This window comes from Erithacus rubecula (assembly GCF_903797595.1).
Source record: "Erithacus rubecula genome assembly, chromosome: 6".
NCBI lineage: Eukaryota > Metazoa > Chordata > Aves > Passeriformes > Muscicapidae > Erithacus > Erithacus rubecula.
This window is the reverse complement of record NC_136688.1, coordinates 15,906,078-15,921,161: the sequence shown is the minus strand read 5'-3', so window position 1 is coordinate 15,921,161 and position 15,084 is coordinate 15,906,078. Positions and strand designations below refer to the sequence as shown.

The 15,084-nt window shown below is 38.9% G+C and overlaps 1 protein-coding gene across 1 annotated transcript in view; it reads left to right on the top strand.

Annotated features, from left to right (window-relative positions):
- Positions 1 to 15,084, top strand: part of MPPED2 (metallophosphoesterase domain containing 2) — an 84,598-nt gene that overhangs the window by 25,446 nt on the left and 44,068 nt on the right. Inside the window, exon 2 of the mRNA XM_079309438.1 lies at positions 1,744 to 1,925. Within this exon, the coding sequence (XP_079165564.1) occupies positions 1,744 to 1,925 (182 nt within the window). The remainder of the gene's footprint in view (positions 1 to 1,743; positions 1,926 to 15,084) is intronic.

Sequence of the window (15,084 nt, the reverse complement as noted above, 5' to 3'; positions counted from 1 at the left end):
AATCCTAAAGCAGATTTCAGTGCCATCTCTAATAGGGATTGCCTCAAGCAGAACAGGGTTTGTTTGGCTGCACACTGCAGAGAATAGCAAAAACATAGCTGCTGTGTACAAACAAAATTGGGCTCCCCAGGGCAGGCAGTGCTGGTCATAGCTCAAGCAGAGATATTCTGAACAAGCTCTGTGGTGATGATGAAAGCTGGTGTTCATTTTTTTGTGTTGGCTGTGTCATGCTTGGAAGTAGGGAAATGTTGATTCCCATATTTTGGAAGGAAGACACCATGTAAAAAAGCACTGTGGCCTCTGATTGCAGTTCTGCCCAGCTTGCAAGTACAATTTCAATGAGTAAATTAATTTTTCTCTGGAATAATAACCTTATTCATTTCAGACCCTTGTTGAGGAAAAAAAAATCCATTGATAGGTGGATTTTTGTCATGGTTTTCTGCAGTGGTAACAGGTTGCATGGCTCAGGTAATTCTAGCTGGTGCTTTGGGTGGAACACTTTTATTTTCTATTACTGATCATACATCTCATTATAACTATGGGGATTTAGGACAAACAAATTCACAGTGATGTCCACTGGTTTTTCTTTCCAGTGTGAAGGGCAAAACTAATAAAACCTGGTTTATTTATTTATATATTTTTTTTTCAGGCACCTATTTTTGAATGCCTGTTGTGCTAGTTTTTCCAAATAAGTCTTAGGACAGCATTATTTTGGATGCTTTAAAGTAGCTGCAGCTTAGTTTCACCAGCCTGATAATTTGAGATGTAAGTGAACTATTATTCTGACATAACTCCTAAATACCTCAAAATTTCCAGCTGAAGTTAAGCTCTAACCATGATCAAAGTGGCACATCAATGGAATGAGTTGAAGTTTTGTGGAATTGAGATGGGATTTTCTGTGGCACTAATCCAGATGCTGTGCTATTCAAGTGTTGAGCAAATCAAATTATGGTAACTCTGCAGAGAAATAATTGCTATTCCAAAGCAGGGAATGGGTTGCCTTTTGTATTTAAGTTATTCTGTTACAAATTAGAGCTTCTAACCAGTAAGTATGCATAAGGCATTTCTCTTACTTATTATTTTTCTCTATTCTGCCTTAAAAAAAAAAAAAAAAGTTACCAAAAATCTAAATGTCCAGACTTTCTTGATGGGTCACGTGTAATTGATGAGATCAAATTACCAAATATAGCTTTCAAATAACCAATTGAACTAAATTTTTAGGATCATTTGGCATAGAAAAAAAAAAAAAAGTTTTGTCGGTGGTTGCTTAGAGTGATAGCACATGAGTTCCTGACTTTATGGATTCTGGGAAGACGAGCTCAGGACTTTTTATGAGTTTAGGAAGTTGTTTCTGCAGTTCCCAGCACTCTGAATTACCTTACTGTGTGTAAACAAACACTGTGCTCTGGAGCCTGCAGGAGGACACATGCCCTTGAACAAAACCAGCTGCTGAGCTCCTGCCCCACCTGTGAGGCCCAGGATGTAAAACAGTGAATTCAAACCCTCCTAAAGCCACTTTTCCCAATGTTTAGCCCCAGAAAGTGCCATACTGTGTATGTTTCCCCCTTCCTTTCCCCCAGGTAAGTTTTCAAGCAGCGCCGGTTCCCTCCCGGTTTCGGCGGCGCTGTCCCAGCGTGTCCCAGTGGATGTGTGGGTGCTTTGGCCGTGCTGCTATCCCAGTTAAGGGCTGTGAGGGCTCTCCCCCCGTGGCTGTTGCTTTGTTAACCTCTGTGTGTGCCCTAGGGTGGACCCCATCCCCTATGACACCCCGAAGCCGGCGGGCCACACGCGCTTCGTCTGCGTCTCGGACACGCACTCCCGGACCGACGGCATCCAGATGCCCTACGGGGACATCCTGCTGCACACGGGCGACTTCACCGAGCTGGGGCTGCCCTCCGAGGTCAAGAAGTTTAATGACTGGTTAGGTAAGGGATTGCTGCCTCCTGGTGACCCCAATTAACCTCTGCTGGCCCAGTGTCACTCACTGCCTGCTAATTGAATTAGCGCTGGAAAATCTCCCCCCGCCCTGACCCTGACGTGGCTTTTCCTCGTGTGATGTGCTGGTTCTGGCCTCTGCATCATTCTCTGCAGCAAGACAATATTTCTGGGAAACGATTCTGTCATGGCACAAGGGCTGTGAAGCCTTTTGGGAGTGGCACCTCCTACAAAGGACACAGTGTCCCATTAGTTGATGTTGGGGAGTTTTGTATCCACAGCCAAAACTGCTGCTCACTGTATTTTGGCTTTGCTATGACTTAAGTTATACTTGGAAATGATGAAAGTCTTTTTTCCCAGCATGACAGAATCAATAGTACTGTTTGGAAGAGGAGAGTTTTTTGGGGTGATACTCATGTTCTTGCCCCTTTGAGCTGGAGTACTGGCATTCTCCCTTTGATCACAGGCACTCAGCATCTCTTTGGTAGGATACCTTTAATATTCTGCTGCTTTTGACAGCAGGGCCCTGACAGCATATTGCTGGACTTGAGGGCAATTAAATAGCAACAGCAGAAAGCCAGAGTGAAGGAGGGGAACTTGTGCAGGAGGCTCCTGCTGTAAATGGCACTGTAAATGCACTGTTGTGCACTGCCAGGTCACCTCTTGCTCCAGAAATACGCAGAGCTGAAGGTAACTTGGACAAAAAAACATTTTTCAAAATTTTCAAAAAACATTAGAATGAATTTAGAGCATCATATAAAAAAACATTTCAAAGTACAACTTTGCCATCAGGTTTTACTGCATTCTCTCTTGCCTGCTGTGTGATGGCAGCATCTCTATGTGCCTTTAACAGAATCATTTTATTGCATTGGACTTGCTTGGCTGACTCTTCAAGAGAGATGTAAGGAATACTTGGATTTACAAAAGGAATTTTTAGGTAGAATTTTTACATTGTCTGTCTGGTCATCCTTCTTTGTGTTTTCTTCATACTCTTCTTTAAACCTGACCTCTGTTTTCCACAACCCTATTTTGATGAGTGTTTTTCCTTCTCTTTTATTGCTGTGCATGTGGGAGTGGGGCTTCCTAATCATATCACTGTAACTTAGCTTTATTGTTCTTACTTCTAGAAGGTGATATTAGATTTGATAGACTCAAAAAAATCCTTTTTCTGGGCATGGAATTGCAGCTCCAGAAGAGGAGCTGCCTTTTGGAGAGCACAGATCTATGCATGTATGCATAGTTCTTGTAGAAGGTATATCTTGTATAGTATTTATCTGAGAAAGCAGATTTTGCAGTCATTTCCACTGAAACTGGAAGCTTTGGTTGTGTGAGGACCTGCTGGCTTTCCTATTTCAGATACAGAGAACATTTTTTTTTTTATGTGCCAATACCAGTTATTAGATTCCTGGCACAGGGTGAGACAGCACATTGATTCACCTGTGTGAATGTTTTTGAATACTTGCTTCAGTGCATCCTCACCAGGAATCAAAACACTAAAGTCAGGCATGTCCTTTTGCCTCTCTTTTTCAGCCTCCTGTCTGCAAAATGTGTTGTGTTTTACCATTTACTATGTTATTATTTAATGTGTGTGTGGTGAAGATTTAATACCTTCAAGGATGTGAGGTGATCATTGTTAAAAATGTTAACATGCCAGTGGCAGGCAGGGGCAAGCAGGATTCCTTTTGCTTCCTCAGTAGCATCCTTTTCCACCATTGTTGGCAGGGACCTTATTCCAAAGGTACACACTGAGAATTGCCATCAAATACAGGGTGGTCCTTATGGAAAAATGTTTTCCTGTCTTTTATGGGTCTGGTTTTCTCCACTGGTGATTGTGTTGTGAGGCTGTAGTGAAGACAAAGCACCTGTATCATTTATGTCATTGAGGGAGAGAAGCCAGATCAAAGCTGAGTTTGATTCTGCAGCTTATCTTACCTACTCTGTGATAAAAACCAGGGTCTTGCCTCCATTAGAATCATATTATGAAATAACTAAAACACAAATGGCTGTCCATCATTTTTCCTGGCAGTAAAGCCAAGGGTAAAGTTAAAAAAAGATGATTATTCAGAGCTCCTGCCTTGCTTGTCCTGCACTGGGCATTACCATGCCAGAGTTATACAGGGCTGAGAGCACTGCTTAAAGCTCTGCACTTCTATATTTTTTGATTCTTCCATCCCTTTGCAACAATTTGGGTCTTTCACCTGGGAAAAATGTCCAGCATCTTGTCTGTCCATCCCACTGACACTTACCCTTTTGCTTGTCTCCACAGCCAAGCCATGGAGCTTGTTTCCACTCTCCTTCCCACTCTTCCAGGTTCTCAGCCATTCCAGCAACTTTTGCTAGTTAAATGCTTTTTCCCCTTGGCTGTTACATTTTCATTATTGGTTTTGCATGGAAGTCATCTGGGCTTATGCATTGAATAACCTCTGTGGTCACTCAGTGATTACATACACTGGCTGAGGTAATTTATCCACTTGGTTTTGGTGTGAACTTGTCCCTTGGGTCTTGTAACTGCTGTAATCACTTGACCTTAGGGACTGTTAAATGCTTTAAACACAGTTATTTTAAATTTATAATTGTTTTCATTAAAAATCTCTTCTACCAACTTAACTAATTTTGCAGTAAACACAGCATTATGTGCTGAGGAAGAATTGAGATGTTATTCTGTGCCAAATGTTTTTTCTTTTTGCTGAATGTTTCAACTTACTATCACTGTCTCCGTTCATATTTTTCTCATCCATTCTCATTCAGTCATAGATGTGAAATGAAATAGAAGAATATCTAATTATAGCTCTGTCTTCATAGTGCAATATTTCCTTTTCTGACTGATGGGAAGTGATTGAATAACTCACAGGGACTGAAGAGAAAGCAGAGATAAATTCAGGCAGAGAGATCTCTAATGAGTTAATATGTTATTTTACTCAATTACTATGGGCCTGATTGTGCATATCCTTGCTTGTGTGAATAATTTGAATTCAGTTTAGAATTTTTTTTCTCAAATAACCTATTTTTTACTTTTTTGTTTAGTGTTTATATGATGTTGTGTTCATTCTTTGGTTCTGGTTTGTTTGTTTTTTCCCCCATGCAAGGTTTCTGTTATAAAGAGTATTACTGCACAAGCTAGGCAAAATCTAGGTGATCTTACTGTTGGTTTTTGTCTCTGGAGCTTAAAGTTGAATTTAGCTAGGTTTTTCCTGAGTTGTTCTAGGATTTAGAAACTTGACTGTTTCATGTTTTTCAAGTCTTGCTTTTGTTCTGAATGTTAATTTCTTTTAATTTCTTTGGGATAATGACTGTAAATACTTGGTGAATGGTTTAGTGACCAAATAAATACAGGTTTGTACTGGAGAAAATATTTCTTTACCTGTAATATGTGCTTGCTTCTAGTGTAAACATTGTTACTAGACAAAAAAAAAAAAAAAAAAAAAAAAAAAAATCATCAGCTTTTTTTTAGTTCCTTGATCATGTTACTGGAAGTGAGAAGAATGATTATATAATTTTAATGCAGAGGTTTCCTTGTTAAGCTCTGCATATGTGGATGTGGTCCTCAGCAAAGTATTGACAATTATTTTAAAGTTCATTTTTTGTGTGGCTATCAGTAATTGAAAATAGCAGCATCACCTTGGAATTGCTGGTTGTTAAGTGGAATAGATGACAAAATGTAAATGTGCTGTTGCTCTCAGAACTATGGACAGACACTTAGTTCCAGTCTACATTTAAATTTATGCATTAGTGCTGTGGAAATACGAAATTATATTCAAAACTGTTAAGCTAGACACCTGCCAGAATGTGTTTGATATTGAAGATAGTATAATTCAATTTGAAAAAAAAAAAAAAAATAAAAAAAAAAATGAACTGTACCAGAATAGTGTAATAGTAAGATCAAGCTCTTTTCTTATCACTGTTTAAAAATGCAGGGTCACATTCCACTTTTATCCTTTCTCAATCTCTCTGGTCTGGCTTAGTTATCTGCCTTCATCTCCTCTCCAGGCTTGGCTCATTTAGGGTTTAGAGTGTGTTCCTTTTACTAATGTACACTGGGAGCAGTTTCTGTGTCAATGAAGTGTTTTGCTCCCCAAAAGTATATTCCTGATGTGAGTTATTTTGGTGCCTGACATCACAGTATTGTATAAAAAAGCCAAACCAGTGAGTTCTAAATTTCTCCAGATTCAGTGGGGTATTAGTTCAAAGTCTTCTGAGGTCATATAGAACCAGAAGGAGGCTTCTGAATATTTTAAAGTTAAATTATGGCAATAAAAACAAATATCTTCTTTTTTATAAATTGATTTATTTCTGATTTTGTGTTTTTACCATCTGGATCATATTTTGAACTTTATATTGCTCTACTTGTTATAGCTAGAATGAATAATTGACTGAACATAAAATACCATTTTGATGAACAAAACTCAGCACTTGAAAAAATAAAATTGCATTCATTGCAAGTGAAAGAAAATGCTGAGGTGGCTTTAATGCTGTAAATATGTGTGAGTTGTGAGCAGCTGTTCTGGGAGAGGGGGAAGCAGCTCCTTGGAAAATCTATTAGTCCAATTTTGGAAATTACTCTGTCTTCTGGTGAGAAGCTTCCTTAGGCTCCAGACACTGGGATATTTTATTGGAGATATTTTATTTAGAGGTCGAGCTGGTGCTGAGGAATTGTGGGTTTTTTACTGATTTAAAACTTTTCTGGGTTATGTATCTCCCTCTGTCTTTTCCATAAAGTTTTAAAAAACTTCTTCCTACTTTTTTTTAGAGTTTATTGGCATATTACTGCTTAAGAATATTTCCATTACTTTTGTTCTAACTTGAATTGTGTTTAATGCCATGGTTAAATTCCCATTTGTACTTGGTTTCTAATTCCCACATAGCTTGCCTGAATTAATAATCACTGCTCAGCTTTAATTTGCATATACCTTTATATGATATATTATTACTAATTCTTATTTATATTTGTTTTTCTTTTAAAGGAATACAAAAATTTTGTTTCATTTTATTATATTTGTAAAGTACTGGGAAAATACAACCATGTTTATTTTTGGTAATGGCTCAATAATTTTTCTTGATGTAGCAATCTGTAGTGGAACATGAAAACAAGAGTAGGAAAAAGTACAAAATTCTCCTTTCGTGCCATGGTTATAATAGCTGCTTCTTCATATTTATCCTCTGCTCTGGGTCAGGTATTAGATGCTTTGTGAGAAGCAGAACCCCAGAAGTATAACTTAGAAGGTAAAATAGAAGCAGTTGGATAAAATGAATGTTAAGGTAGTAAAATTTCCACTGACTAAAATGGAATTTATGTCTGAGGAGCCGAGTAAGATCATTCATGTCTGATCAGTTCTTTTTTGCTCTGCTCTAGTTATTCCTGACAATTCTTCAGAAGGAGATTTCACAAAAATCTATTTTTTGCTGTCTCCTAATGGGCTCAAGAGAAACTGAGGGTTTTAAACTGTGTTTGCTACTAAAGTATAAAATTCTCCTTACAAATTGCCATTGGTCAGTCAAACCAAATATAAAGTTGTTATTTGACAGGCATTAGAAAACTTGGCTCAGGTAAAATGTGCTCTCAAGGGGAATAATGTTCTGGAGTGAGTGGCTCTTTATAAGTTTAAGCTAATATATTCATTTGGTAATTTTCAATGAAAGAAAGGAGCCAGTGAGTATTGCACAATTCCTGAATGGATTTTCAATCACAATAATTGCTTGGTCATTTCTTGGATCTGCTTCCCTGGGCTGCTGATATTGTCTTAGAAGGGGGAGGGGATGATCAGGTTTCTTACAACCAAATTTATAAAAAACCCAAAATAATTCTTCCATTCAGTGCCCCCTTTCCCTCAAATCCACTTTGAAACAGAAAAGAGATTTATGGTTGCTGTATTGACTGGGCATGAAATAACTCATGTTTCAGATAGAAACTTTTATAGACATTTCCATCAGATTCCTCCTCCAGCACTGCTGCCACAGCCACATATTGTAATGAGAATAATTTCAGTGGAGAGCAGTGGAAGGAAAGATTCTTTGTACCCCATCAGTTTATTTCTTGCTGATTTAATGTTGCATCAAAAATACAAAGTGCAGAAACCACTTCCCTCCTACGTTTTCACACTGTGCACACCATATTAACAACAGCTAATTAAAATAAGTCTTTGTGTTAGTAGAGCATCACATTCCAGGCTGGAAAGAACAATGGTTTGGGGGTGGAGGAGTTGCTTTGAGCTGAGAGGGGCTGGGGAGAAAGTACTGCAGATTTTAGTATAATGTGTAGTGTTCAAAGAAATTTTATTTCATCATAAAGATTAGCAGGCTGTGTAATTCAATTTAAAGCTGGTTGGCAGTGTTCTGTCTATTACAAAGCCTTTTTCTTTCCTTTTTTTTTTTTTTATTGCCACTATTTTTTTATGTTGTGTGTGACTACAAAACCTAGTAGACAGCAGGAACAATCTTTGGGTTTTGTACTTCCCATACTCCTTTCTCTTTTCTGTTCTGCATGTTAGGAAATATGTGAGATTACCTTAAACTGAGCTACAAAATAGACTATCAGTGAAATACCATCCTGGATTTTTTGCCTTGTCTAAAATAATAAATTTTTTTTGTGGCCCAGCAGCCACTGAAAGTGAAGACCTGCTAAAAATGTTCAATCAAGAGAGCTGAATCAAGCTTAAAATTCAAATGCTAGCATTTATTCACACTGGTTGTGGACATTAGTGTGCTGTAGAAAAGCAACATGCAGCAATTTATGGTAATGCAAGGCTGGCAGACCTTTATCTTGCAGTAATTGCCTGTACTAGGGGGTTAATAAATGTTCCAAGAATTACTGACTTCTTTTTTTCTTAAAGAAAAATAGAGAGCTGCTTATTGCTGGCTATAACCAGCCTGCCTGGCTTGGTAATTAACCCTCTTGTAGCAGCAGCCTGAGTGTCTGAGCTTGGGCAAATCCTGGCACCAGGGCTGTGAAAAAAAGACCTGTGCATCCCCATCCACCCCTGCCACACCTGCTGGGGCACCTTCAAACCTTAATTACCTGTATTGAGGGACTGTGCTGGTTTTGGAGGGGAGGAAAAAAAAAAATCACAAACCTTTTCCCAGAGCTAAAGGAATTTATTTTTGTCTTCATGGCAGTGAATAATGGCATTGTAGGGTGGCTGCAGGAGCCACAGGCAGCATCCTCAGCCCTGGTGCAAGGCTGGGAGCTCTGTGCTGCCCCACGAGCTGTTCTGCTCTCTTTGCTTGTCCTGCACCCCAGCTGAGAGCTGACAGTCACCAAACCCTCTCTGATGCTGATGGTCCTTCACAGGAGAAGGAATAAAGCAGCACAGAGTGTGTGGAGAGAGGCCATGGAAACACAGGGGAGAACAAAATAAGATCAGACAGGGGGAGGGATGGACACTGCAAAGGAGGAGACAGGTGAGAGCACAGGGATATAAAGTACTGCACCTGCTTTTCTTCACCTGCTTCTTCCAGAGCTTCATCTCTTCTCCAGTTGACAAAATTAAAAAATGAGAGCTGAGGAACACTCTGTACTTTGAATTTCCTGTAATTTTTGGCAAGTGAACCATAAAGACCTCAGAATTATGTGCATCTTTCCTAATGAACCAGAAGCTTTCCCATTATAGGGCAGGCTGGGTATCAGAGTGCAGTAGCTCCTTTTCTCTTGAATGCTGCCATTACATTTTTTTTTTTTTTTTTTTTTTTTTTTTTTGTGTAACCAGCCAACACAAAGGGTTCTTAGTTTAAAACAGAGCTGTAAATGATAAAAATGAGCTGGTGAACCCATATGTTACTCTGAAGGCTCCTGCTCCCTCAGCAGCACTTGGCATTTGCCTTCACTACTGAGAGAGGAGCAGAAAGCCGCAAGGCAGGCAGAGTTTGCTGCAGTTCTGTGCAGATGTCTCCTGAGCATGGCAGGGAAGGAATTTGGCTCTTCTCTGTCCCTACTGCAAGTTTCAGTGGTACTGGGAATAAAATAATGCAGCTGTAGCCATACCTGTGGTCCTGAGAGTGAAGGTCCTGCACCCATGGGGACAGGAGAAGGAAAAGGTGTTGGGAGGGGATTGGAGTGAGATCCCAGAGTGTGCAAAGTGTGAGTGGAAGCAATACAGCTGTTCCTAAAGAACTGCTGTGAAAAAGATGCTTGCCTGCAAGGTGAGAGGGCAAAACCTTGGCAGAAAGGAGAATAAATAAGGAATAAATTGTTACCTTTGTCTTCAGTGACTGAAATAGCAGCTGATTGCTTTGTCCTAATGACCAGCTCTGGGACTGGAGTTGTGTTATTCAGTAAAACCTGGTCTGTAAATCACGGCTTTTTACAGTAGATTTTCATCCCATTTTTTGTTTTAAAGGCTAGAAAAAATGGTTAAAATGGGCAAGTCAATCTGCAGAAAGCACACTAGGTGAAAAATTGCATTCTCCAACAATTAACCATAGCATTCAATTACAGAGAAATATTTATTTGTGGACCAGAATTCTCAGTGTCCTTCTGTGCACTAAAGTAGAGATGCTGCAACATTTTTCAGATTTTCAAGCACTTTGTGAAAACGTTCATGTAAATTCCAATGCACAGTGATAAGTACCATAAATCTCACGCATTCCTTTAACTTGATTTGAGAACATTTCACTCCTAGGTTAGTGGCTTACAATTACCCTCATTGAAGAGCAGAGATGGCAGCAACAGAGGGCTTATCTCCTTGTAACAAGGGCAGGAAAGATCAAGAGTTTTACCTGAATTCTGTCACAAATAAAAGCAGAACAGAGTTTACCTTACATACACTGCTTTTAATTTTTCTGTTTTGTCCTGCCTTTGGGAGGGCAATTAAGAAGCATTTCAGCACATAGTTTTCTGCAATGAAATTCAAAGATTTGGATTCTTAAAAATACTTCAGTCTGAATTTGAACTGTCTGTGAAGTCCTGGGATGCTGCAATATAAATTACAACAAATAAACTAATAATTGAAATCCTGCAAAGCCGGTAGAAAAGAGGACATGCCAAGAAAAACAGTAACACTCAGAAATCCCTGGCCCCAATGTCCACAGTTACCACTCCAAACCTTTATCAGGCTCCAAGCTTCCTTCTCTCTCTCCTTTTAGTGTTTGTCCCTGTGCTTAAACTCCCAAGGAAGGGATCTGTGCCCTCCTGCTCAGGGAATTCTGGATGGCCAGGAAAAAACCTTGCACAAGAGGAATTCAGTTCCTTGCTGGAGTGGTTTGGTTGTCTCTCTTAGTAGCTAAGAAACCTCTCTGTGAGCTGGGTTAGTCACAGGAATTTCCTTACAGGGCTCAGGAGATTCCTGGTATCCAAGTTCATCCTGAAAGACCATAATGGAATGTTTCTTTTTATTTAGAATAATAAATTTAAACTCAGGGCTCAGAAAGTAATGCTGCAGGTTCCTGAATATTTCAGCTGACTGTAATTTCTTTTGGATTCTCTGTGCACTTTCTCTCAGTTTAAATAAATTGAATAAATTCTCTCAATTTATCCTCCAGATAAATTCTGAACAGTTCAGAAAAGGACCATGGAGATGGTCCTTGGATGTTGGACTCTAGAATTGGAGTTTAGCTCAAGCTTTCAATTTCTGCCCTCCCAACTTAGAAAAGAAAGAAACAATTCCCAACAAGCATCAGCACTGCCATGTGAAAATATGTTTAAAACAACCTTTGAATATCAAACTTGCTTCTTATACTTTAATGTGTACAAATAAAAGCACAAGCCCTGATCACAGGGTAAAAATCTGAAAAGCAGCTAATTGCTTTAGCACACTGGAGAATGTTACATTCTCAGAGTTATTAAAGAGCTGTTGTCCTGCTTTTAGGCAGCAGTTCATGCTTTTAAAGCCTTTGGGATATTTAAAAAACATTTTATCTTATTCCTTTATTTTCCTTGTGATTATTCTTGCTATCCCTGCTTTCATCTTTCCTCTTATCATTAGGGATATTTATCCACATAACACTGGTACTGATAGTTGGTTAATTATGAGCCCCAGTATGTTTTGTAGTTTACCAACAGTATGCTCAAAAAATCACAATTTTAAAGAGAGATTTCAGTTCCAGGTATAAACCCAAGAAGTTATGCGGAATATAAAGTATCACAATATAATAGAACATAATGTATTATAATATAATATAAAGAAAATAATTCTTAGGAGCTTCTTGTTTGTGTATTTTGAGAGTTTTCTCTTCATGAGAAATACTCTGAAGAGCTAACTGGGAAAAAAGGAGATATTTGTTTCAGAAATACCAGAACCACAAGGCAGAGAAAGGTGATTTCCTACTGCTTTGGGATTTGTAAGTCTCAGAGACTTTCTTCTAAAAATGAGAAAACAAATAATGTGAAGTAGCTCAAAGACTGGGGAAACAGGAAAATGTTTTGGCAATCAGAAGTTTCCCTGGTTGGTGTATTTATTATGTGTTTCCCTGGCTGTTGTATTTATTTGTTCCTATTGGGCAGAGACTGGGAGGATCCTGATAGGATTTGTGTGCTGGTCAGTCCTGGTGGCAGGAAAGGAAATTCTGCTGCTTGTTTAAAAGTCTCTCTGTCAATAAGGTAGAAGAATTTGGGGAAGAATCTAGATCTGGGTCCTGCACTCATAATTCTCATTTCCTTCACTAAGTAGAGAAGAATTGATATCAAACCTTGTTTCTGTTTTAAATAAAGATTTCACTTTTTCTGGAAAATCTTGTCCTTAGCTTTCTCTAGCCTTTTGCAGTGTGAAAATCCATGTATATTAAAGTACCAAGACATTGTCTGTGATAATTATGATTAGCTTAATTACTTTCTGTGTTAATGTTTCTCAAGATGACCTCCTTTTTGGTGACTTTTATTCATTTATTTTAGGTGAAAAAAAAAGACTTAATTGGAATTGCAGATTACAGAGATAAAGGGTGTGTTATGGGAAATAGGTCCAGACCTGTTTGTGCCAGGCTGTGGAAGTTTTTTTTTATATTCTTAAGATTCATGGAGAAAAAGAATTTAAATTGATACAGTATGTGTGTGCACAAGGTAATATCAACAACCAATATATTATTTCAAAATCTGGTGAATTTCTTTATGGAGGATTAGGTTATATAGTGTGGGGGGCTCTGAAAAGAAAATAGAATTGTGTATTGATGCCTTTAGAAATATTATTTGAGGGCAATAAAATGTTCTCTGAAATTCCCTCCTGAGTGGAGAAAATGGAGTTTGTTTGCAGTAATTGCATTTTCTAGCATTTGCTTTTGCACTTTCCAATATGAGTTAAGCCAATTGGAACCTGTGATTTTGTTTTGCTTATTGGCAAAAGTACCATGTAAATTGATCTGTGATGCATTTATAGAGAATGCTTTGAAAATTTTGAAAGAGAGATGCCTTTCTCTTATTAGATTTAGATAGTATTAGGGTTCATTTTTGTATTTTACCCTAATGTAATAGTAACCAAAAATGTTTCTTTTCAATAAGTCTAAATTAAGTCCAAAAAGGACATTCCTACTGCCCTACTGGCACTGTAAAGGCAGAGCTTAAGTTCCTGCTCTCAGCCTTAATATTTGGAATTCAAGGTCACAGCCATTTGAAGCCACAGGATGTGCTGAAATTGGTCCAAAATTTGTCAGCCCAGGTGCATCAGGACCTTGATATTGCAAGAGAAAAATCTAAACTTCTGTTGGATGAAACAGAATGTAATTTCTCTGTGTGTACAGTCCTGAACTGCAAGTGTCTCTGTTATTGTAAATATAGAGAAATTCTGTTCAGGGGAGCACCCTTCAGCTCTGCCAGACAAAGGGTGTTCTCACCTGAAAAATATCTGCTAATTTTCAAAGTGAGGATCATTTCCCTTAAAAGATCCCTTAGAAGGGATACCCAGCACCAGCCTGGGAGTCCTTTAGGTGTTATTTTGGGAAATATTTATATATTATGGGAAAGAGGAGAGGAGCAGGAACTACCATTAATGCCAGAAGCACTTGTGGAAATGAAAAGGGACAGTCAAAGCTATTGAGATTTCCAGGCAGGGTGGTTTCTCAGAATTTGCTAAATTTAAAGAGAATATTTAACAGCTGCCAGCTCCTTTGATTTTAAGTTACGTGATTTTTTTTTTTCCCCCTCTTGAAAGCTCCATCTTTTAGGTTGCATAATTAAAAGCCTGAAAAGAAAGCCTTGTACTAGCAAGCAATCTGTGCTGCTTGTGTTTCAGATTTCATAATTTTAAAGTCAATTTGGGGGGACTTTTTACACCTAAAGTTGGCAGTGCTGTGAGCTGCAAAATCTGGAGGCCTTTTTTATTTCTTTTTTGCTTCTGAGGTTAGACTGAACAAAAACTTGAGATTCTGTTTTAAAACAAAGAGGTGTCATATCTTAATTTTTCAAAGTTTAGTGAAATTTCTATGTCTAAAAAAGAAACAAAACAGGTTTTTCAGTAACAGTTGCCCAGTGAAGTTCAAAACGAGCTGGAGATCAAAACCCAGGACAAGTTATGTCAGAATAATGCTAAGGAAAGGAAACAAAAGCTTGTGGCTTCTGTAGTGCCACACTTTTCATTTCAACAGACAGGAGGGGAGATATTAATCACAAACACTTACATTAGAATAATGTGATGGTTGTGGTATAAAAACATAAAAGCAAGGAATTGCTACCAGTGCCAGAGTGTGGTTGCATCAGAGCTGTAGTGGAGTGCCTTCTGCAGCTCACCTGCACCTGGGGATGTTCTGCCCAGTGCAGAAGTCACTACATTGACCTGTGGAAGAGAGAAAGAGTGGAAATGTTTGATGTGAGGCACCAGCCATGCTGCAGCATCAATCAGAGCTCCGTGCAGGGGGCAGGACCCTGTGTGTCCCAGCTCAGGGCCATCCCTCCGTGCTTCCTTGCTTTCATGGGTTTATGGCTCAGCCTCGGCATTATTGTAACGTAGTTTTTTGTGTTTAATGTTTCTCAGACTTGGTTTTCCATTGCCAGCATGGAAGAAACCCTAATGCATGAGTTTGAGAGGAGAAGGCAGCAGCTCTGACCCTGCTGTGTGGCTCGATCCGCAAGTGTGAGTATTGACGCTGCGGCTGCCAGGGCTGTGACAACTAATGGAGCCTGACACTTGCAGAGGGAAAGGTCACAGGCAGAGCTTGCACTCACCTAACACTTGTGTTTTGTTGTGTCTAACAGTGTTTTCAGCAGAGGGGAGCTTTAATGTGCCAGCTTTGGAT